Source organism: Euprymna scolopes, chromosome 15, assembly GCF_053919585.1.
Source record: "Euprymna scolopes isolate OS-2025 chromosome 15, ASM5391958v1, whole genome shotgun sequence".
Lineage (NCBI taxonomy): Eukaryota > Metazoa > Mollusca > Cephalopoda > Sepiida > Sepiolidae > Euprymna > Euprymna scolopes.
In genome coordinates, this window is record NC_136496.1 from 46,152,650 (window position 1) to 46,176,756 (window position 24,107).

A 24,107-nucleotide genomic window follows, 5' to 3' on the forward strand; every position below is an offset into this window, starting at 1 on the left:
CTCCGACAATTTTGGCTTTAAACACTTGAAACTTTAGATATAGGTTCCTTGAACATGTATCTAACTTAATGACTTAATTTGAGGCCAAACAATAAATGTTAAGGGGTCATAATAGGGGTCAAAGTTAAAAAAATTGACCGTTTTTTTTGTTTTTTTTTGCTCAGCATACATCTCCAAACACCCGGGCAACGCCAGGCTGAAATGCTAGTATATCTATAAAAGTGAAAGTGTCTGTGTGTGTCTGTGTGTTTTCCTCTGTGTGTGTGTGTACAATTCCCTATGCAATAACTCTGTCAATTTTCAGTTTACAGACTCGAAATTTGATATACAGGGTACTGAGATTTGGGAAAAACTTTGTGATTGGTTTCCGGCCATAAATTTGGTTGTTATTTTGGGTCTATACACTTGAAATTTTAGAGATAGGTTCCTTGGACATGGATCTAACTTAATAACTTGATTTATCTCTATCAAATTACTCAGACAATTTCTGGTCTAAACATTTGAAATTTTACATAAAGGGTATTCAGAGATAGGGCAAGCTTTTTCATTGGTTTGGGTCGAAAATTTTTAGTTACCAATATATAACTGTATGTATGTATGTATGTATGTATGTTTGCATGTCTGCCAAAAACCTTTGACAAAGGCAATGGATTTATACAAGATCAGTAACATTTTGAAGTTCGACCTTTCAGACAACAAATATTGAAAAATAGGCTAAAATCATTAATATCTTCACCTTCAACTGGGCACTTTTCTACGGGGGTGGGGGGTCGCTTTTTTTTGCCGATATTTTCGAAAGTCATCCCTCCTTTCGATTGTCTAGCCTTAATTTAAACCTACATCACTTCCGGTTTGGCAGTAGTCGTAACGGCAAAGACGTTAGGTTTTTCCTGTTCTTTTCCTCCTTTGCGGTACGAGTTCGAGTCAGCCTTCCAACTTACACTTTTTTTTTCTTTTTTTGCTCAACATACACCTCCAAACACTCAGGCAACGCCAGTCTGAAATGCTAGCATATCTATAAAAGTGAACGTGTCTGTTTGTCTGTGTGTCTGTTTGTGTATATTTCCCTATGCAATAACTCTGTCAATTTTCAGTCTACAGACTCTAAATTTGATACACAGGGTACTGAGATTTGGGAAAATCTTTATAATCGGTTTTCGGCCAGAAATGTGACTGTTAAGGGGTCAAAGCTCAACGATTTGACCTTTGAGAACTCTACCAAACTCCTCCAGCAATTCTGGGTCTAAACACTTGAAACTTTAGATATAGGTTCCTTGGACATGGATCTAAAGTTGAAAAAAAAATTAATCTCTGCGGTCTCTACCAAATTACTCAGACAATTTCTGGTCTAAACATTTGAAATTTGACATAAAGGGTATTCAGAAATAGGGCAAGCTTTTTAATTGGTTTGGGTCGAAAATTTTTAGTTACCAATATATAAATGCATGTATGAATGTTTGCATGTCTGCCTAAAACTTTCGACAGATTTTTACAAGATCAGTATCGTTTTGAAGTCGACCTTTCAGATGAAGAATATTGAAACATTGGCTAAAAACATTATTATCTTCACCTTCAACTGGCCACTTTTCTACAGGCGGGGGTTCACTTTTTTCGCCGATATTTTTTAAAGTCATCCTCTCCTTTCCATTGTCTAACCTTCATTTAAACCTACGTCACTTCCGGTTTGGCGGTTGTCATAACAGCAAAGACGCCACGTTTTTTGTCGTTCTTTTCCTCCTTCACGGTATGGGTTCGAGCCTGTCTACCTACTACCACTTTATTTTTTTTTTTGCTCAACACAGAAAATATTTAATGAAGGTTAAGAAGAAAAAAAAGATAATGGGGTAGAGTCGGCTGACCAGGTTTTGCCTTCACTTTTCAAAAGCCAAATCGAGGGTTTTTTTTTTTTAAATTTATTATTATAGGGAAACGAATTTAAACGTGGGGAGCAACTAAAATAAAATCAAATTATCGGAGGGAAGAGGAAAAAAAATGAGAGGAACAACTAAAATAAATCTATCGTTATGATATGAGGAGAAAACGCCTTAGAGACAAATCACGTCCAAACCTAAAAGACAATCCCTCTGCTTACAGAGAGAAGGTTTCCTTAACTGGACGTGAATAGTTTCCAAGACCTTCAAATGAAATAATGAGTGAGCGTGACTCAGGATAGAAAATGAGTCACTGCTGAAATTCATTGCACATCATGCGTTTTTAAGCAAATGGTCTGTTATAGCGGAACAATACGTATTGCTCCAAATGTTCGTTGATTGGTAGATTTCATTCTGGATTTTACTAGGTACGTGTTGTTGGACACAACCATCTAACCTGAGGGTTGTTCTGCCCACGTAGTTGGCACTGCAACTACATTTAAATTGATAAATAACATTCATATGATGGGGGGGGCAGAACATCCTTTCGAGAAGATGGCAATAATGGTTTTGTCACAAACACCACACATACATTGGAGGCAAAATAACAATGTTCTGCAGCTGAGCTAATCTGTTTGGTGAACTTTTCACTTATTATCCCTAACCAAAGTAAACGAATGTAAATTGGACATTTGCCGCCATCTTAGATTTTATTTGGGAAAAAAATATTTATTTTCCTTTTTATGACGGCGTTGATCACATCAAGAGGGTACCCACTACTGGAAAAAGTATTAGTAATCATTTTTAGTTCTTCATCCAATTTGGATTGTAAACAAATCATAAGGGCATGATGTGTTAAGGTCTAAATAAAATTATAGTTTTGTTTGTTACGTCTGGTTAAGAAGACTGTAGGACTGACCTGAATCACCCTCAAAAGCTATGAAGTAGGACAAAAATAATACCATTCCCCCAAAATAATAGTTTCTTAGCCTTTCTCTTTCTTTCTTTGTTGCTTAACAACTAGCAGGGGCCAGGGCGAAAAGTAGGCCGTGCCCGAGTCAGTTCCCAACTCGTGTGTTAAAAGAGTTTTCCTCACCTCTCTTTCCTACTCCTATACTGTTTCTTTCTCTCTCTCTTTCTCCTTAACGAAGCCCCAGCCAGCATGACAGGCAAGTAGCCAGTATAAGCCACTGAACTAACAAGACGCACGTTGTCAGCAAACCTTATGAACAAGAAGTGTACTCTCTCCAACATGTAAAAAAAAGCAAATAAAGTTCTTTCTTTTCAAGGTTAACATTGGTATTACTTTTATCATTCCAACTGCCACTAATAAAGACAAGTGCCAGCCAGTATTACAAGACCTTCTCTCTGTAAGCAGAAGGATTGTCTTTGTTATGATGTTAAATGGTAATAAAACGAAAGGAACACAAATATGTATTCACATATATTACAAGCAAGGTGGGTTGAGCAATACCATTCCTTAACTGTTGGGCATTTGCACACGACCTCCTTGACTGCATACCAATATCTGACTCTGGGCACTGGTACTCGTTACCGGAAGTGACGCTACCAGAGGAAGTGATGTCATGAGATAGTCCATTAATCCCATAGAGGGCGTCTCCAACAGTCTTTTAGGTTTGAACGTAATTTGTCTCTAAGGCGTTTTCTCCTCATATCATAACGATAGATTTATTTTAGTTGTTCCTCTCATTTATTTTCCTCTTCCCTCCGATAATGCGATTTTATTTTAGTCGCTCTTCACATTTAAATTCGTTTCTCTATAATAATAAAATAAAAAAAAAACCCTCGATTTGGCTTTTGAAAAGTGAGGGCAAAACCTGGTCAGCCGACTCTACCCCATTATCTTTTTTTTTTCTTAACCTTCATTAAATATTTTCCCTCCGTCCTTCTTTTTATCATGGATAAAATAAAACTTAGTCGCCCCCTTTTTCATAGCTATAATAAAGTTTTGTACCTCCCCAAAATAATGATATATATATATATATATATATATATATATATATACAGACGCATTATCTTCCGTATAAATAAAGGGCAAAATGTCTTTGTGTGTGTGTGTTTATATGTTTCATAAAAACTTTGGACACATGCAACAGATCCTCACAAGATCAGTATCGTTTTGAAGCTCGATCTTTAAGACAACAAATATCAGAAAATTGGCCCAAAACATTGATTCTGTCACCCTCAATTGGGCAGTTTTGTACAAGGAGAGGTCGTGTTTTTTGCCGACATTTTAGCAAGTCATCGTCACCATTGGATTGACTACATTTAATTTCAACGCTCTCGACTACTGGTTTTGTGATGGAGACATCAACTAAGATGTTACGTTTTTCTTTTTTTTCTTTGTTTGCGTTACGGATTCGAGCCTGCCTATTTTAATTTATAACACCCTTCTTCACCCAAACTGCCTACTGTTGTTTTGATTTCACCCTCCGCTACTACAACTCTTATTACCCCCCCCCCCGGATTCCTTACTACACCTCCACACACCCGGGCAACGCCGAGTATCCTGCTAGTGTCAATAAATAGTGTAGTATAATATAGTATGTAGTCTCCAAATTCCAAATATCAAGTTTTCTCAGTTGGTCATTTATTACTTTTCAAAAGATTTCCATCAGAATATTGTTTCTTATTGTGACTAACAAGACTACAAAATTATGTTATTGCTGGATATTAAGTTAAATACTCACCAGGTTTAAAGACTTATAAAAACATTATTTTGGACAACTTACATGGGTCATGTAACCGACATACTCTGCCGTTCCTTTTCAGCATATATATATATATATATATATATATATATATATATATATATATATATATATATATATATATATATATATATATATTAGCAAAAGTACCCGTCGTTGACTGGATTAAAAAACAGCCTACAGAAAATGGACTCTGATTTATGAAAGTATGATAGGTTATGAAAACGAAGGGTTGTAAAGAGATAGCCTCGAATTTGGGGGTATCAAAACCAAAGCAAAATATGATGAAAGTAAAAATAAAATAGATAAACCCCATAATTTATTATACCATACCTGTTCACACTGAAACACTTATCACAATATTCTGTGGATCTATATTAAAACACCTTGTTAAACTTTGTGACATATTTCTATTCTATGGAGGTCAGGCACAAACGAACACCCCCATAATTTTATTATACCATATTTCTTTAAACTGAAACATAATTATCAAAGTATACTTACACAGATAGATATGAAAAAGTCTTTATTAAAGTTTGTGCCTATTTCCATTCTATGGAGGCCAGGCGCGAACACAGACCCTACAATTTTATTATACCATCCCTATTTAAGTTAAAACATACTTATCAAAGTATTATTATGTACATCTATATCAAAAACACTTGTAAACGTTTATTTTTAATTTTTGAATTTTTTATTTCCATACTTTGTTGACCAGGCGTGTACACAGACCCCACAATTTTAATGAATCATCATTATGCCAGATCAAATATACCCATTCCTGTGTCTCGATACATCTTCTATCATTATCAGTTTTCTATAATTGTCTATTCGTGACCAGACACACAAACAGACGTTCAGCTTTATATTATAGAAGATATATATATATATATATATATATATATATATATATATATATATATATATATAATGAGAATAATGGAAATCGTATTCCAACGAGATAAATGTAGCCTTCTCCTTTGACTCTAGCGCCTACATACATATATTTAGTGACTGTAATGCCCACCACAATCATTGGCTTGGCTTCTCTAACTACACAGACACAGCTGGTAGCGTCGTCCATAAATTTACTATATCCCTTTCCTTGACACAGACAGCAACGTTCCCAACCTGTCTCCCAGATTGTAAGGACCAGCAAGCCTCACTTCTAGACCTATTTCTGACAACAGTTCCTGAGGATTGTGTAACAAATACTCATTGCTTACTCAGTAATGCTGATCATGTTGTGATTGGAATGCCATCAGAGATCACATCAGAGATCACATCAGAGATCACATCAGAGATACCCCTGGGGAAATATCTTTTCTCTTCCGATGGAACAGTGTACAAATGAGACCACTGAATGGTTCAAAGCAGCAATTGAAGCAGATGTTCCTACACGGAAGTTCTATAGCAAATCCCACTTTCCAAAATGGTTTACTTCTACTAGCGCAGCATGCATACCGCAGATTTATCTGACATAAGTCGAGTACAATAGACAAAAATTTATAGAAGTAATTGTAAAAAAGAAATAACGACAGCTAAGAGAGAATATACCAAAACCACCAGAAAATGCATCGAAGTGTAGAAATTAGGAACTTGTGATTTCTGGAAAATCTATAACAGTATAGTAAATAATAGGCAATCAACAATTTATCGCTATCCGACAATCATAAGGTTGTTTGCACAGTAACCGAGAAAGCTAACATGCTTTCCCATTAGTTTACCTCAAATTCTACTTTGGATCCAGCAAACCACTCTTTCTCTGATTTTCCTTTGCATACAGACACCACACTAGATGATTTGAAAATCACCCCTTCGCAAGTGCATAATATCATAAAAAACCTAGACACTTCAAAAGCATTTAGACTTAATCTCATCTCGACTGTACTTTTAAAAAATGCTCCAGTTATCTCCAAAGTTTTCAACAAATACCTTAACGAATCTTGCTTCCCTGACTGTTGGAAAACTGCTTCTGTGGTATCAGTTTGTAAGAATTCTGGTGAAAGAACTCACCCATTAAATTATCACTTTTTTAGCCTCCTTCCTTTTTCCACCAAAATATTTGAGTCTATAATTAATTAAGCTCTAGTCTACCACCTCACAGTTGCTAAACTTTTGTCTGACCATCAATATGGATTTATGCAAGCCCGTTCTACTGCAGATATCCTAACTGTAATCTCTAAACGTATATACCATGCACTGGATAAGGTAGAGGAGGGAAGGGCACGATGGTCTTCTCATAAAAATCAGATCCTATGATATTACTGGACGAATACTTAACATCATTAAATCTTTCTTAAATAACAAGAATCCAAGTTGTCTCTGACGGTCCCACATCAAAACAATATCATATAAATGCAGGTGTGTCGATACTTAAACCTTTATTATTCCTGATATTCATAAATGACCTCCCTGATAAAATTGTCTCTTAGATGGGCATATTTACTGACGACACCACGTTCTATAACAGGCATGAGGGGAAAATGAATGAACACATATCCAAGGCACTTGCAGAAACCTCCAGTCTTTAGTGGAATGGAGATAATATTGGATGGTAACGTTCAATGCTGCCAAGACTATGCTTGTTTCCTTTAATAATTACAAGAAACCTTCTCAACCACCAATAGCTATGGATAAAGATACATTACCTGAAAGTACTTCATTCAAACTCCTCGGCTTTTTTTTTTTTTTTTTTTTTTTTTTTTTACAAAGGCATCACCACATTATCAAGGCCCAGAGGCCACTCAAGGATAAGGGTTAAAGAGTGTACAGTAGAAATTGTTCAATATAGTAATCATTAGTAATGAAAATTTGGTAAATTTAATAACTTATATGGAACGGCTCATCAAGAACTTATTTACTTTAGACTTGAACACAACCATATTGTAGTCAGCCGGAAAGCAGGAAAACGGAAGACAATTCCACAGGCGTGCAGTTCTAAGAAAGAAGCTTTGTTCATGGAATCTACGTTTAGGTTTAGGCACAGATAAAGAGTGGGGGAAATTATTGATAGTGTTTACAGCTAGACGAGTGTTTCTTGTGAAAGTTTAGCGAGGGGGGACCATAGATTGAAGCTCAGTTGAACACTTTCCATGAAAATAACGATACATCAGAGACAAACTCGCAACATCTCTTTTGTGAGATAGAGGTTGCAAGGAGGAGAAAAGGACATCTCCTACGAGGCTATGAAGTCTATTTTGAACTCTATCAAGGCAGGACAAGTCCTTTCTAGCAGCTCCTGCCCAGATGTGGCAACAGTATTCCATCCTTGGACGTACCTGGCTCTTATATAGGTAGAGAATAGCATCAGCAGTGAGATATCTACTGGATCGATAGAAAGATCCCACCATTTTTCCAGCGGCCTTGGCAACAGATTTGATATACGTGTTCCATTTAAGATCAGGAGTAATGGTCAAGCCCAGAAGCTTGTCAAAACTTGAGGCCTCCTGAAGACGAGAGCCATTCATTTCAATTGATGACAAATGTGAATTAGAATGTTGATGATGTAAAGAGAGAAGCTTGGTTTTAGATGCATTAAAAGTAACCAGCCACTCCTTTCCCCATTGTACTACGTGCTCAAGATCAGAGGAGAGAGAATTGGAGAGAACTTGGTCGTTTACTGTCTTAGATGTGCTACCATAAATGGTAGTGTCGTCAGCATAAATGTCTACAAATGATGTAAGGATATGATTTGGAAGATCATTAATGTAGATCAGGAAAAGAGTTGGGCCCAGGATGGATCCCTGAGGGACACCGGCATTAATACTGTGAGCTTCTGATTTTTGCCCCTCAACTACTACTCTTATGAACCTATCAGAAAGAAATGATTTAATAATTGAGAAGACTTTTCCAGCTATACCATAGCTAGCGATCTTATGAAGTAAACCTTTATGCCAAACCCTATCAAAGGCTTTAGATATGTCAAGAGCAATTGCCCTAGAAAGATTGCCACCGTCGAGAGATTTGCTAATCCTATGCGATATAACTGTAAGGACATCTGCTGTAGATCTAGCAGAACGGAAACCATATTGAGTGTCACTAAGAAGGTTATTTTTGTTGAGATGTTTGATTACTTCTGTATTTAACACAGATTCTAGCAACTTACTCATGACGCAGAGGAGACTTATTGGCCTGTACTGAGAGGGGGATGAGCGATCACCTGAATTCTTAAATACAGGGCATACTGATGAGATTTTCCAGGGAGATGGGAAACTGTTCTCCTTAAGACAACGTTTAAACAGTTTTGTAAGTATGGGCGCTAATTCAAGTTGAAGTTTTTTGAGTACTATAATTGGAATACCATCAGGGCCAGTTGCTTTACTCGAATCAAGGTTTTTGATTAGCTTCGCAACATCACGTACAGATATACGTATATCACATAGCGTGTTTTGTGATACAGGAGGAAATATTGGAGGTTGGCGGTCTTGGTCGCAAAGGGTAGAATTAGCTGCAAAGTTCTTGACAAAGAGTTTGGCTTTGTCTGATGCTGACGAGATTACCTCAGGTCCATTGATAATAGTTGGGATGGAGCACACGCTTCTATTCAGGATTCTGTTTGCTATTTGCCAAAACTGGTGGGAACCAAGCCTCTGCTCAGCTACTTTGGACTTAACAGATTGAGCATACAACACTCTTGCGTTCCTTATTACTTTCTTACAATGGTTGCTGGCAGTCCTGAAAACGGCTTTAGTTTCCATACATCTATTACGTTTGAAGCAGTGGAAAAAGTGATTTCTGTGCGCAATGGCAGCAGCACATTCTGGAGAGAACCATGGCTGGCTGTTAGGTTTTTGCTGAAACTTTTTAGAGGGTATGAAATGGTCAATACCTACAATTAACCATTCAGTTAGGTCTAATACTATAGAGGACACATCCTTTTTAAACATGGAATGCAGAGGTAGATCAGATATAAATGTACGGAAGCTATCCCAGTCAGCCTTAGTGTATCGATATACTGTACGATGAAGAGGTACGTCTGGGGACTTATTACATTTCATTTTTATCTTAATTGATACAACAGAGTGGTCGGAAGATCCAAGAGGCGACAGAACAGAAACTGAACATAGTTCAGGGCAAGTTGTGAGAAAAAGGTCTAGTAGGCTCGCATACTGGCCGTCATTATCGGGCACACGGGTAGGTTCCTGAACAATCTGAGTGAGGTCATAGGCAATGGAGAAATCATGACAGAACCTCCCCTCATCATCGGTCTTGTTTGAGTGGGTCAACCATTCGACGTTGTGAACATTGAAGTCTCCACATACGTGAATGTTAGCTGAAGGATAAGTAGAAAGGACTTGGTCAATTTTCTCAGATATGCTTTGAAAGATAGTAACTCCGCTGTTGTGGGGGCGATAGAGAGTAAATATAAATGCAGTAGTGTGAGCTAAAGCAACCCGGAAGCACATATAGGGTAAGTTAGGATCTTCCCTGGAGATGTCCCTCCCACATGGAAAGCTATCTTTAATATAGGCACATATTCCATGCCCATGGCGATCTTGGGGGTCAGATTTAGAAGTTAAGTTAGAGTATCCTGAAATTGCAAACTCATCTAGGGAAATAGCCTGTCCAATGCCAGTTTCACTTAAAAATAAAAGGTCTGGTTTAGTCTCCTGTAATTGGGTTTCAACCTCTGGAAGGTTAGAACGAAGACCCCTGATGTTGGAGAAGGAGACATGGTAGTAGGGGTCTACGTTGGAAGTTGGAGAACCGGGTTTAATCGTGTATTTTTTCTTGAAACTTGTCATGATGAAATTTTGGAATTTGTGGATAGGTCGACAGATTTAATTAGAGCAGGACAGAGAGGGGAAATTAAGAGAGAAAAAGAAACGAAGAATTTTTTTTTTTTTTTTTTTTTTATTTGTAGCTAATGATAAGGTAAAGCCGTAACAATTACCCACTAGTATGGCATCGAGAGGCCCCACCAGAAGCTACTGCATGGTCCAGAATCCATTCACCAAATGGCAATACAGCAGCCCCAGTACTTTGCACCTGCTGATAGGATAGCCTCCTTAGTGGTTAATCCAAGGTTCGGGTCCCTGACTATCAGGCGGATAACGTCAGCCCAGACAAAACGTTTACCTCCAGCACCCTTACTAGTGACATGGCTACAAGGATAGACATAGAAACAGAAAATTTCCGCCATCTCAGCCAACTGTTCGCAAAAATACTGCCAACCTAGAAAACAGCTTTTTCTTCTCCCTTTGTCCGAAAAATCACTCATTTAAAAAAATGAGGACTGAGGGACAAATAAGAAGAAGCGAGAGTAACAGGAGCTGCCGATAACGCATCCACAATGCGTTTTCTACTCTCCATTAAAAAAAAAACAAAAAAAAAAACTATTAAGTATTGTACTTAATAAAAGTCCAACGGACGTGTTTAAGGGAAAGTATGGTGATAGATTCCCCTCACACGAACTAAAAATGAGTATAATTCGTAATTTTTGCTATCAACTCGGTAGATAAATAAACATATGTACGAGGCAAAAAAAAAAAAAAAAAAAGCTAGCATTTAATAAAACAGAAATACACAAATTAAATACTGAAATAAAATGGAGTTGTTAATATTTTAAATCTAAAATATAAAGCATGATTGAAATCACTTATCTCAACAAAAACAATTCCGTCTCCAAATTGCAAACTGTATTGAAAGAAATTCAGTTAGTAGCGTTCAAAACATTTTTTTTGAAATCAGCCGTTAAAAGAAAATCGTGATTTTATTCTGAACTTAAGCTAGTAACGTTTTAAGAAGCTTACGATATAAAAGAAAAGGCTGATGGGGGGGGTTCTTCCGAAAGTAAGTTGGTGCCGTTATAAATAATTTTGAGATAAGATGGAAGCCGGTATTGGACTAGAAAAAAGCTAGCATTTAATAAAACAGAAATACACAAATTAAATACTGAAATAAAATGGAGTTGTTAATATTTTAAATCTAAAATAAAAAGCATGATTGAAATCACTTATCTCAACAAAAACAATTCCGTCTCCAAATTGCAAACTGTATTGAAAGAAATTCAGTTAGTAGCGTTCAAAACATTTTTTTTGAAATCAGCCGTTAAAAGAAAATCGTGATTTTATTCTGAACTTAAGCTAGTAACGTTTTAAGAAGCTTACGATATAAAAGAAAAGGCTGATGGGGGGGGGGGGTTCTTCCGAAAGTAAGTTGGTGCCGTTATAAGTAATTTCGAGATAAGATGGAAGCCGGTATTGGACTAGAAAAAAGCTAGCATTTAATAAAACAGAAATACACAAATTAAATACTGAAATAAAATGGAGTTGTTAATATTTTAAATCTAAAATAAAAAGCATGATTGAAATCACTTATCCCCCCCCCCATCAGCCTTTTCTTTTATATCGTAAGCTTCTTAAAACGTTACTAGCTTAAGTTCAGAATAAAATCACGATTTTCTTTTAACGGCTGATTTCAAAAAAAATGTTTTGAACGCTACTAACTGAATTTCTTTCCATACAGTTTGCAATTTGGAGACGGAATTGTTTTTGTTGAGATAAGTGATTTAAATCATGCTTTTTATTTTAGATTTAAAATATTAACAACTCCATTTTATTTCAGTATTTAATTTGTGTATTTCTGTTTTATTAAATGCTAGCTTTTTTCTAGTCCAATACCGGCTTCTATCTTATCTCGAAATTACTTATAACGGCACCAACTTACTTTCGGAAGAACCCTCCCCCCCATCAGCCTTTTCTTTTATATCGTAAGCTTCTTAAAACGTTACTAGCTTAAGTTCAGAATAAAATCACGATTTTCTTTTAACGGCTGATTTAAAAAAAAATGTTTTGAACGCTACTAACTGAATTTCTTTCAATACAGTTTGCAATTTGGAGACGGAATTGTTTTTGTTGAGATAAGTGATTTCAATCATGCTTTATATTTTAGATTTAAAATATTAACAACTCCATTTTATTTCAGTATTTAATTTGTGTATTTCTGTTTTATTAAATGCTATCTTTTTTCTAGTCCAATACCGGCTTCTATCTTATCTCGAAATTACTTATAACGGCACCAACTTACTTTCGGAAGAACCCTCCCCCCCATCAGCCTTTTCTTTTATATCGTAAGCTTCTTAAAACGTTACTAGCTTAAGTTCAGAATAAAATCACGATTTTCTTTTAACGGCTGATTTAAAAAAAAATGTTTTGAACGCTACTAACTGAATTTCTTTCAATACAGTTTGCAATTTGGAGACGGTATTGTTTTTGTTGAGATAAGTGATTTCAATCATGCTTTTTATTTTAGATTTAAAATATTAACAACTCCATTTTATTTCAGTATTTAATTTGTGTATTTCTGTTTTATTAAATGCTAGCTTTTTTCTAGTCCAATACCGGCTTCCATCTTATCTCGAAATTACTTATAACGGCGCCAACTTACTTTCGGAAGAACCCCCCCCCATCAGCCTTTTCTTTTATATCGTAAGCTTCTTAAAACGTTACTAGCTTAAGTTCAGAATAAAATCACGATTTTCTTTTAACGGCTGATTTCAAAAAAAATGTTTTGAACGCTACTAACTGAATTTCTTTCAATACAGTTTGCAATTTGGAGACGGAATTGTTTTTGTTGAGATAAGTGATTTCAATCATGCTTTATATTTTAGATTTAAAATATTAACAACTCCATTTTATTTCAGTATTTAATTTGTGTATTTCTGTTTTATTAAATGCTAGCTTTTTTCTAGTCCAATACCGGCTTCCATCTTATCTCGAAATTACTTATAACGGCACCAACTTACTTTCGGAAGAACCCCCCCCCATCAGCCTTTTCTTTTATATCGTAAGCTTCTTAAAACGTTACTAGCTTAAGTTCAGAATAAAATCACGATTTTCTTTTAACGGCTGATTTAAAAAAAAATGTTTTGAACGCTACTAACTGAATTTCTTTCAATACAGTTTGCAATTTGGAGACGGAATTGTTTTTGTTGAGATAAGTGATTTCAATCATGCTTTATATTTTAGATTTAAAATATTAACAACTCCATTTTATTTCAGTATTTAATTTGTGTATTTCTGTTTTATTAAATGCTAGCTTTTTTCTAGTCCAATACCGGCTTCCATCTTATCTCGAAATTACTTATAACGGCACCAACTTACTTTCGGAAGAACCCCCCCCCCATCAGCCTTTTCTTTTATATCGTAAGCTTCTTAAAACGTTACTAGCTTAAGTTCAGAATAAAATCACGATTTTCTTTTAACGGCTGATTTCAAAAAAAATGTTTTGAACGCTACTAACTGAATTTCTTTCAATACAGTTTGCAATTTGGAGACGGAATTGTTTTTGTTGAGATAAGTGATTTCAAACTCCTCGGCTTAATGTTCCCAGGGAACATGAGTTGGAACAGATACATTGAGAGCATTGCCAAGACTGATGCAAGGAAGGTGGGCTCTCTCAACCGTGCTAGAAAGTTATTTATGCCTGAAAGTATCCTGTACCTCTACAAAGCCACCATTCGCCCATGTATGGAGTACTGTTGTCACATTTGGGCTGGTACATCTGCTACGAGTCTCTCACACCTGGACAGGGTTCAAAAGAGAGTTGCCAACCTAATAGGTCCCAAACTGTCATCTAAGCTTCATCCTCTGTCCCATCGATGAAATGTTGCATCCCTCTGCCTGTTTTACAAGTATTTTAATGGTATGCTCAACGAACTACAGCCCCTTGTACCCTCTCGACGTAAATACCTCTGACAAACCCGACAAGCAGCAAAGTCCCACCCCTACACAGTGGAGATCCATAGATGTAGGAAGGCAGTCTACTCTAAGAGTTTATTCCTCAGAACTACTAAACTTTGGAATTCTCTTCCGGGTTCCTGCTTTCTTAACTGTACTGGCATGCAGAAGTTTAAATGTAATGTAAACAGACATCTTGCTGTTCAACTTCCTACATAGTATCCCTGCAACTTATGCCCCTAATAGTAGCCCCCTACATCAAAGTGGAACTGTGCCTTGTTTGGGGTGAAAATTTAATAAAAAAGCATTAGATTAAGAGTGAGTAAAATATTTGGTTGACAACATCACGGTTCTTAAGAAACTCTTCTTAATATGATGTTGTACATTGTGTTATGCAACACTCTAACCCATGCAACGCTGGATAATTTTGCTATATATATATATATATATATAAAAGCGAAAATGTATGTATGTATGTATGTATGTATGTATGTATGTACGCTTTTCCTCGATGTCCACAAAAGGCTTCTTTCAGAGAAGTACTCGCTCGGTTCACAACTTCTTAAAACTTTTTATATCATCTATAAATTGTAATATCTCACACTTAACCACGGAGCTCGCCTGTCTATTTAATTTTATTGACTTTCAAACGTTAATTATGCCACATTTCCCGCATCGGCACGCGTTACATTCGGTTTTCGGTATAAACAAAAAGCGAAACTCGACTCTAACAGGCCCAGAGCCAGTGAACGTTTGTCGACTTCGTCATATCAGACGGGGGAGCGGGTTTTTAAAAACAAACAAACCGATTTATTGACCTCATTAAAAAACTGTCCCGCACAAAATGCTGACTGCTGAATACCTATCGCCGTCACGTCAATCAAAAAACGCGCACCTGTTTTTTTTTCACACTTTACTATTTTCCAACTGCGCGTCGTCAAGGCTTTGTTTTTTTTTTCACACACACCTGCAAACACCCGTGCAACGCCGGGTACCCCTCGCTAGTTATAAATATAAACCAATGTCGTTTTTACGTTACTATTTTTTATTATAAGTTTTATTCAATATTCCAAGTGGCCTTTGTCCTCCATCGGGAATAACTACAGAAAAGGAAAAGAACTAGTTCTCACATAATGTAGTTTCATTTTATGCAAGTGCCAGCAAATTCATAGCTTCGCTATAATATTCATTTGCTAATATCTTTCCTCTGATGAGAAGAACGCACTTCTTAGAAACTCCACAGATTAAGGAGATCTTGATATTTCTTATTTGAGTATCCTGTCGAACAATAAATTCTTGTAAAGTATAATTTACAATCCTTAATTGTGTTTATCTCTCTCTCTCTCTCTCTCTCTCTCTCTCTCTCTCTCTCTCTCTCTCTCTCTCTCTCTCTCTCTCTCTCTCTCTCTCTCTCTGGTTTTTGTTCAGAAATATTCCATACTTTCAGTGTAAACCAAACTGAAAACTGCTAAAGAACTGTAAAAAAAAATATTGATTGAAAATCATACTTACGTGCAGTTGAATCCCGGATAAAAATTCTTTTAATGCGGCCTTTCAGTGTATGGTCATTTTTGGAGTATTTTATAGGACTGAAAAACAAAACATTAATTTATTTTACTAAAAATTTCACATTAATATTTTCAAAAATAGCAGCGATCATCTTTTTTGTTTATAATAGCAATCAACATGCTAGAAATATTCTTCTGTACCTTACGGATTGTTGTCGCCTACCGTCCTCCCTCTTTTTTTCAAAAATAAAATAAAATAGATATACACAGCATTACAATAACATAATCTCTCAAAAACAAAATAAGCGCCACCATTGTTTTATTTATTATTCTACTTAACTATTATAAGTGCATAAAATTTCATTAACTACATTACTTTCTTGTGTTTTTATTTAACAATTTATTCAACAGAATCCACTATTGAACAACTTATGCGCTCATTCTGATTCGAATACTGTTGACAAACGTTAGACTTATTAGTAATGGGCATTTGAATATTTTTTCAGGTATTATATGCAGAGAACTGAGCTGAATAAGCCCGGACTTCTTACGAATTACATATCATGAACAATGCGTAACATTGTTGTGGACTGTTCTTTATCGTTATCAGGTTACATTTGCTACATAAAGTAAAAAAATGAAATATTTTCCCAACATTGACTTGTTATTCAACAAGATAGACTTAATTGACAGAAATCCGTATTGTGTCCAAATGTAAAGGAATACACTGTTTCTTCACAGATCTAATGTCTGCCAGATATATACCTGCACCTAATATAGTTTGCAAAGATGGGTACGCCTCTCATGTCCCTATGGCATTCTTCCTAAGTCACTCTCTTATTATTGTGTCACGTGATTTAGATACAAACTCACCACCAGGCTCCACATTTAGAACCCTATCCTCTCAGCAAAAAAGAAATTTCTATTTTGATCTAGCTATAATGCAGAAAATCTATCTTTAGAATGAAAGAAACTTGCATACGAAATGAAGACAAAGCGAGCCAGAATATCCGAAATAGTGCTCAACAGAATATGTAGAATGTGACAAATATCCGCGGCTGTTTTTAACGAACTAAGAATAGTAAGAGTAAAAATAATTCATGTCAAATAAAATGGACCAACAACAACAACGATATGGAAACGTGGTTGAAATTTCGCTCCTCTTGAAAAACAGAAATAGATGAAAAGTACCATACGCTCGTAACCCACTAGTGGTCCGCACCATATGAGAGGGTGATGTTGATATGGCACCACTAGACATATGAATTTCATGTCAAAATCATCGACTGACACTTTTCCAAAACTTGAAAACAATCTATGTCCATAGCTATCGTTCTGCGACTCCATTGGCGACTCCATTTATAATCTCCTTCCTAAATGTTGTCGGTTTGGCTTCAGGCTAGCGATCATTTACTGTAAAATAGTAAAAAATATGCCATGTTCAACTTTAAATCAATGGCAGAAGCTGGAAAGCTGTTCGGGATTTAGCTACAAACTGAATGCGATGAACCATTTTGATTGCATCAAGCATTACAGAACGCAAGAGTTCCTAAGTTTAACTATGTAAGAATGAAGTAGAAACAACTTTTTTTTTACAAGGGAGTTACAACTTATCAAAGGTCCAAGGCCACTCGAGGATAAGGATTAATAAGTGTACGGTAGTCATTGGAACACATCATAGTAATGGTTAGTATTGGGAATTTGGTATAATTTGATGATTTAAGAAAACGGCTCAGCAAGAACTTGTTTGCATTGGACTTGAAAATAACCATATTGTATTCAGCTGGAAAGCAAGCCATCTGAACAGAGTATGACAGGTGGGCAGTTCTAGGAAAGAAGCTTTGTTCATGGAATCTATGTTTAGATTTAGTATAGATAGAGAGTGAGGGAAATTGTTAATAGTGATTTTATCTTGAGTAAGAATTATGAAGTCTAAAAAATTATCTCAATAATTATTGATTCATATTCTAATATTATGAATAAAGTTTTCATCCCTTTTTTATTTCACAGATATCTTATACTGATGAGTCACCACATAAGATGACCAATTGAGGATAAGTGTTAATTAAATTTGCAATGATAAACAGTGCTATGAGCGGATTTGAGATGATGAGTGTGACAGACTTTGGCTAATAAAGGGGACAGCTCAATAATATTTGTTAACATTTGACTTGAAAAGTCTATGCTGTAATCAGCTAGGAAATTCTTGAAAATAAACTTTGTTCACGAAACTTCCATTTGGTTTTAGATTCACAGAAAACAGAAATGAAAATTATGTGCAGTAGTTATAGCTAGACATGTTTTTTTTTGTGAAAATTTATAGGAGGAACCAGAGACTTGTGGTCAGTTGAAGAGCTACCATGAAAAGAAGAATAGAGAAAGACTAGCAACATTGTTTCTATGATACAGGGGCTATAGGAAACAGGAGGGATCTTCACTCACTAGATTATGAAGTCGATTTAGTACTTTGTCAATGTAAGAAAGAATGCTCTTAATGAAACTTCCTCAGATGTGGCAGCAATACTCCATCTTAGATCATATCTGACTCTTATATAGGTAGCAAACCATTTTTCCAGCAACCTTAACAACAAATTTGATCCATTTATTTATTTGTGGACTGTTATTCTTTGCAGTTGTAAAGATGAGGATAACAGTCGACAAATAAATAAATAAATAAATATACAAATTACTCATGTCAAAGAATTCCAATAATTAAATAAATTTGATCTATTTCAAGTCTGAAGCGAAAGTGAATTCTAGAAGCGTGTCAAAACAATGCTCCTCCACAAGTAGAGAGCCATTTTTTCAACTGCAGCAAAGTGAGGATCAGAACATTGGCGATAAAAAGAGAGAAGCTTTGTTACCCCCCCCCCTCCATTGTACAATGTGTTCTAGGTTGAAAGAGAACGAAAAAGATATTGGTGGTTAACGCTCTTTGAGTGCTGCCATAGATGGTTAATTAAATAATCAGGAATAATACGAGTAAAACTTTTGAGTTTTAGCGAAAAACAATAATCTTTATATTCTTTTGTGAGGAAACTTTTGTTGTTTTAATTCATCTTTGAAAGTGACAGCTGAAGAATGTTTTATGGCATCAGGTGACAAGGAAAATAAATATATGAAACCGAAAAACGCACTGCCATATTTGACTCCATAAAAGAAATTTGTCTTGCCAACTAACATTGCTTTATGCATTAACAAGAAACTGCTTTCGTTTTCAGATAAATGTTTCAATTGAAAATATTTAATTCAATATTTTTTTTATTTCACTCGATAAATCATGTTAACATTCTAAACTAAAAATGTTAATTTCGAAACAAAATATTAAGAAAACTAGTTGCATCCCACGGAAATTCCAAGGTGATTTCTAGGTCAATCTCTATAATTTATTTATAATTTATTCCTTTTGAAATAAATGTCTGTTAGGCTTAATAATGTAATCTTACCTAACACGTTGTAACCTCAGTCGCAAAGCAGACAAAGAATAGAAAAGAACATGAATTCACTTTTGTTGTTGTACAGCAACATTTATTTCTTCATTCTCTTGTTACCGCTGTGATGTCCCTCCCATGATTGTCTTCTCAAGCGTCACTCATGCCTCTCACGTGATCTGAAACGTCATTCGATTTTATGCCCGACATCTCTAACGTGATCGCAAACGATATTCACGTCCTTTTTAAAGTCTTTATTCTTTCATAATTGCATTGGCATTGTCAGCAAAATATTCTTGAAATCAATGAAACAAATATCATTTTTGTAAATGCATCTATTTAAAACTGTACTGGTTTAGTCGATGGCACGACATTATTTGATTTGGGAACAATTCATTTTAAAATTAGTAAAGTCGGATTATTTTTACTTTAGCAACATCATCAATCGCCATCTTTCCTTATCAGACGACCTATTTTTTTCCTCTAAACGTGCGTGAAAATCTATAACGTAGATATGACCTCAAATGCCTTAGCGTATTATTATAGAGATAACTACAGTGATAAAGTCTGATCATAAATTAAAATGATAGTAAAAAATTAGAGAAACAACTGCCTTATCACGTTTACACATCAAAAGAAAAACATATAAGTTTATCAATAGTTGAAAATTAAGTATGTACTGCAAAAAATAACAAGAAAAACACATCAGAGCAAAAAATAATTTCATAAAAACAGAATGAGCTTTCATCATCATCATCATCATCATCATCATCATCATCATCTGTTTTAACTTAAGTTCACTTAAACAAGGCACATATCGAGTGACACATAAAGGATTACTGTGAATTAGTGCCGTCCTAAGCGATGAATTTTGCAGCGAGATGTTTGTTCACATTACATTTAAACTTCTGCATGTTGATGCAATCGAAGAAACACAAAACAGAGACTTTTTTTTTTACATTTTGGCATATGTAGAGTGTTTTTTTTAGAAATTGATTTCCAAACTAACGTATAACTGCGAGATCTTGATTTATCCCCGTTTTTACAAACCCATACTTATCATTTCCTCTCATGTTTTCCATGACCTACTCCTGCCAATGAATCCTGCTATCTCAACTGTTCTACATCTACTAACGCAAAATGTCTCACTATTCTTTCAAGCAACAAAGTTTCTGTTCGGCACATTTCTCTACACGACTCACATCACACATGAATCATATCATGATCGTATGATTTTTCTCCATGCAACACATATCCTCAATCTTCACTGGTCAGGCTTCACTTCCATACATCACATTGTGGTCGATAGTAATAATGTTCCGCTGGTTTGTAATGGCAGAAATTCCCTGAACTTACTCCACTAACCGCTAACTCTTGCTATCATACTTTTCTTTATTTTCCAATAGTATCACCAAGGTAACAAAACTTCTTAACCCTAACCTCAATAACTTTACCATTCAAATATACTTTCTTATTATTTGATATGAAATCGAAAATGTATATGTCTGGCAGAAACTACCAAGTTTCGTGCAGACACAGAATTTAAAATAAACTCTTTTGACTTTTGGTAACAAAGAAAAAAATCGCCATTTCTTTCATTTAGTTTTGAAAGAAATTAGTCAAAGGTTTGAAAGAAACAATAGCAATAACAAAGAAAGAGAAAATTTATCAACTAGCAATTAATAATAATGATTGAAACTAAAACTAAGGGCTGTCTTATATCCAAACAAGACTTTTGCTAAAAATGTGTGGGAACAAGGATTTAAATTCAGAACGCATTCCTAAAATATGCTTAAAAATATATCAAACAACAGCAGCATGTTACGACTTTTTTAACGTATGATTTTAAAGCAATTTCACTGTTGGTCAGAAAATGTGTTGAAAAAAGTCTGGATTTGAACCATTCTGTGACATGAAAATAAATTAATTCAATGATTAGTCTGAAACTTGTAGAAAGGTTTATGCATTATCAGTTTTAAAGTTAAAAAAATTATTTTTACAAGAAAAAAAAAAGGATAAAAAAACAAGATTGTTCCTTTTTGTGTATGTAACTTGGCATTAATTTATAGAAAAGCGATTATCATGCAGATAATAACATTATTTGAAATGCAGATATAAATATTTATAAATTTAATAGTAAAATTGTCCTCTTATTTGTTCGAGAAGAGACAGATTTATCTATTGCAAACAATGTTTGTTTTCCTCATTTTAAAACACATATCTGCTAATAAAATTTCATCTTGATATTTCATAAATAAATTGACTATTAAAAGATAGAATTAAATAATGTTTAAAAAATGCTATAAATCTTACATAATTCTTTCTCTATATATACGTGAGTGTGTGTGTATGTAGTTTGTTCGGCTTACATCAATAACGTTTCTGTCTGTATGGCCTACCCAGAGTCACTACTTTAGTAAAATAATGGTTAGATGATCTAACCTATTCGCGACTAACATTACTATACAGTCTCGGGACGATCTTTCTGTAGCATACTATTCTGTACTTCTCTAAATAAACACTCTTATAAAATATACCACCATTTTGTCTTATTTATTATCGACCCTTCAAGAGCACAACAAAAATACAAATGCAGTGGTCGGTTAGGTTACAAACTAGATTTAATGGACTACAAGGTCAGAATTCATTGAATGTGGAGAAACAATCTGGTTAAAAGTAAAAATTTATTGTTGCTGCCATACGTTCGTTTTTTTTTTTTTGTATGTCTAGTAAATCCTTTCTGTTCTTGAAATGTAATATTTGAACTTTTTCCCTCGCGCCACAGATAAAATTAGCCTTTATTCGAATTCGTATTTTTCATTTTCTACTGTTACAACCCCCCCCCCCAACATGAACGGTATACTCTGTCAAAGTATCATTCGAAAATAAAAGAGGGGTCACGATCATCCTCAAAAGTGAAATCCAAAATCATAAAAAAGTGAACAGAAATAGAATAGTCATCATCATTAATAATAATACTAACTAGCAGAACCCGTTAACATGCGTTACTCGATGAAAGCCTGCCCCCTCCCCCCCTCGCATAAAAGTAAACTACGGTTGTTGGTGGTGGCCAATGCCGTCCCTGAACAATTACAGACACTAGCGGCCATGGCCGAAATGAAATAATCTGGCTTTCACTGGCGATTAGTGCTGGTTTGGGACAATAACATGCAGGTACTGTTTGAATTAAAAAACAAAGCAATTAAGGGAATGCGTAAATCAGTATGAATTAATAAAATTACGAAAAATGATCCATTAGAATAATAATGGAAAGTAAAAACAAATTTTAAAAGTTAGGGATTCTAACTGTTTAGAGTGATCAGAATCAGTGGTAGAAGTCCTAGTTGTTTCTGTTTGTTGTTCAAGTCTTCCTCTTCTTTTCAACTCTTCCACCAATAGTATTAAAGTAAATTCCATTTTCATATCGTCTTTTTTCAACATTTAAAGCAAAACAATTAGCACTTTTTTCACTGCACTTCTTTGAGTTAAGAACCGTGTTTGAAATAGACATCCCAAACTCCCCATGTTAAGAACGGCTTTTGGAATAGACATCACCAACCTCCCCATCTTAAGAACAGCATTCGGAGTAGACACTCCTAATATCCCCATGTAAAGAACGACTTTCAGAGTAGGTAGCCCCTTTTTTGAGGGGAGGTGGGTGGAAAAATAATTCCTCCAAATATAACCGTGATAATCGTTGTCAGCATAACAACCCGCAAATGCTAAAAAAAAAAAATGAGAGGGAGGGGGAGGAGAGTGGTAGTGTCGGTAGGAGAAAAGTGGATTTGTTTATCGTGCGTGTATACAAATCTGGCAGCACTGAATTACAGTACATAATACAGGTCTTTATATCTCTATGAGTAATTGTTTCTGCAAAATTTGAATGAGATTTTCTTAATCAGCAGAGTCGAAAACCTATATAGTCGTTATTCTAAAGAAAATTGTGGAGGTGGACCTAATGTACAAATTTATCCCCTACTCCCCAGCCATAAAAAAAGTTATCGTGTGCGAAATGTCGAGAATCCAGTAGATGATACTGCCGAAACATTTATTTTTAATTCGGTGACGATTATATAGATTGTGCAGGTTTAAATAAAGTATATTTAAATAAATACATATGAAAAACGCAACTATGTTTGAAAAATATAATAAATGTACAAAGCAAGAGAGAGAGAGAGAGAGAGAGAGAGAGAGAGAGAGAGAGAGAGAGAGAGAGAGAGAGAGAGAGAGGAAATAAATTTTTGCTGTTTTTTCTTCAGCACCGCCGTTAAATATTTTTTTCATCGGCATAAAAATAAATGTAAAAAGCAAGAGAGAGAAAGAGAGATAAAGAGAGAGAGAGAGAGAGAGAGAGAGAGAGAGAGAGAGAGATAGGAAGGGAGAGAGAAAGAGAGGAAATGCTAACTTACACTGTAAAATCCAAGAAAATGAACGCAGCAATTTACCCAGAGGGCCATTAGCGTTCGTTAAGCATGCAAATACCGTTAATCTAGAATATAGGAATGGTCAGAGAGCTAATCAGATTGAGTGGAATTAGTCTGAGGAAACTTTATTATTTTTGGATCGGAAAAAGAAAAGATTGTTATCTCTATGAGTTTATGATCCACTGATCCCCATATTAATATGAAACCCCATATTAACAATCATCAATACAAACAAAAGAGAAACTTTGTAAACAATGATAGAGGAAATAACAAAATCAAAGCTACCTGACTCATCAGAAACAAAACACTTCTAGTAGAATATATGGTAAAAGCTAGAAAAAAGATAAATAATGGAAAGCATTCAACACAATCTGAATAATTGAATCTTTAATATAGTAGCACCCTGGGATACGGTTCTTCCAGGTTTCGATATGGAATATAATGTTTGTCTGGCCCCT

The 24,107-nt window shown here is 35.2% G+C and overlaps 1 protein-coding gene across 20 annotated transcripts in view; it reads right to left on the minus strand.

The window, feature by feature from the left end:
* Positions 1-24,107, minus strand: part of LOC145293809 (potassium channel subfamily T member 2-like) — a 659,145-nt gene that overhangs the window by 253,663 nt on the left and 381,375 nt on the right. For all 20 annotated transcript variants that reach the window (XM_080140398.1, XM_080140404.1, XM_080140403.1 and 17 more), the window contains one exon: positions 15,799-15,875. In XM_080140398.1, the coding sequence (XP_079996524.1) occupies positions 15,799-15,875 (77 nt within the window). The remainder of the gene's footprint in view (positions 1-15,798; positions 15,876-24,107) is intronic.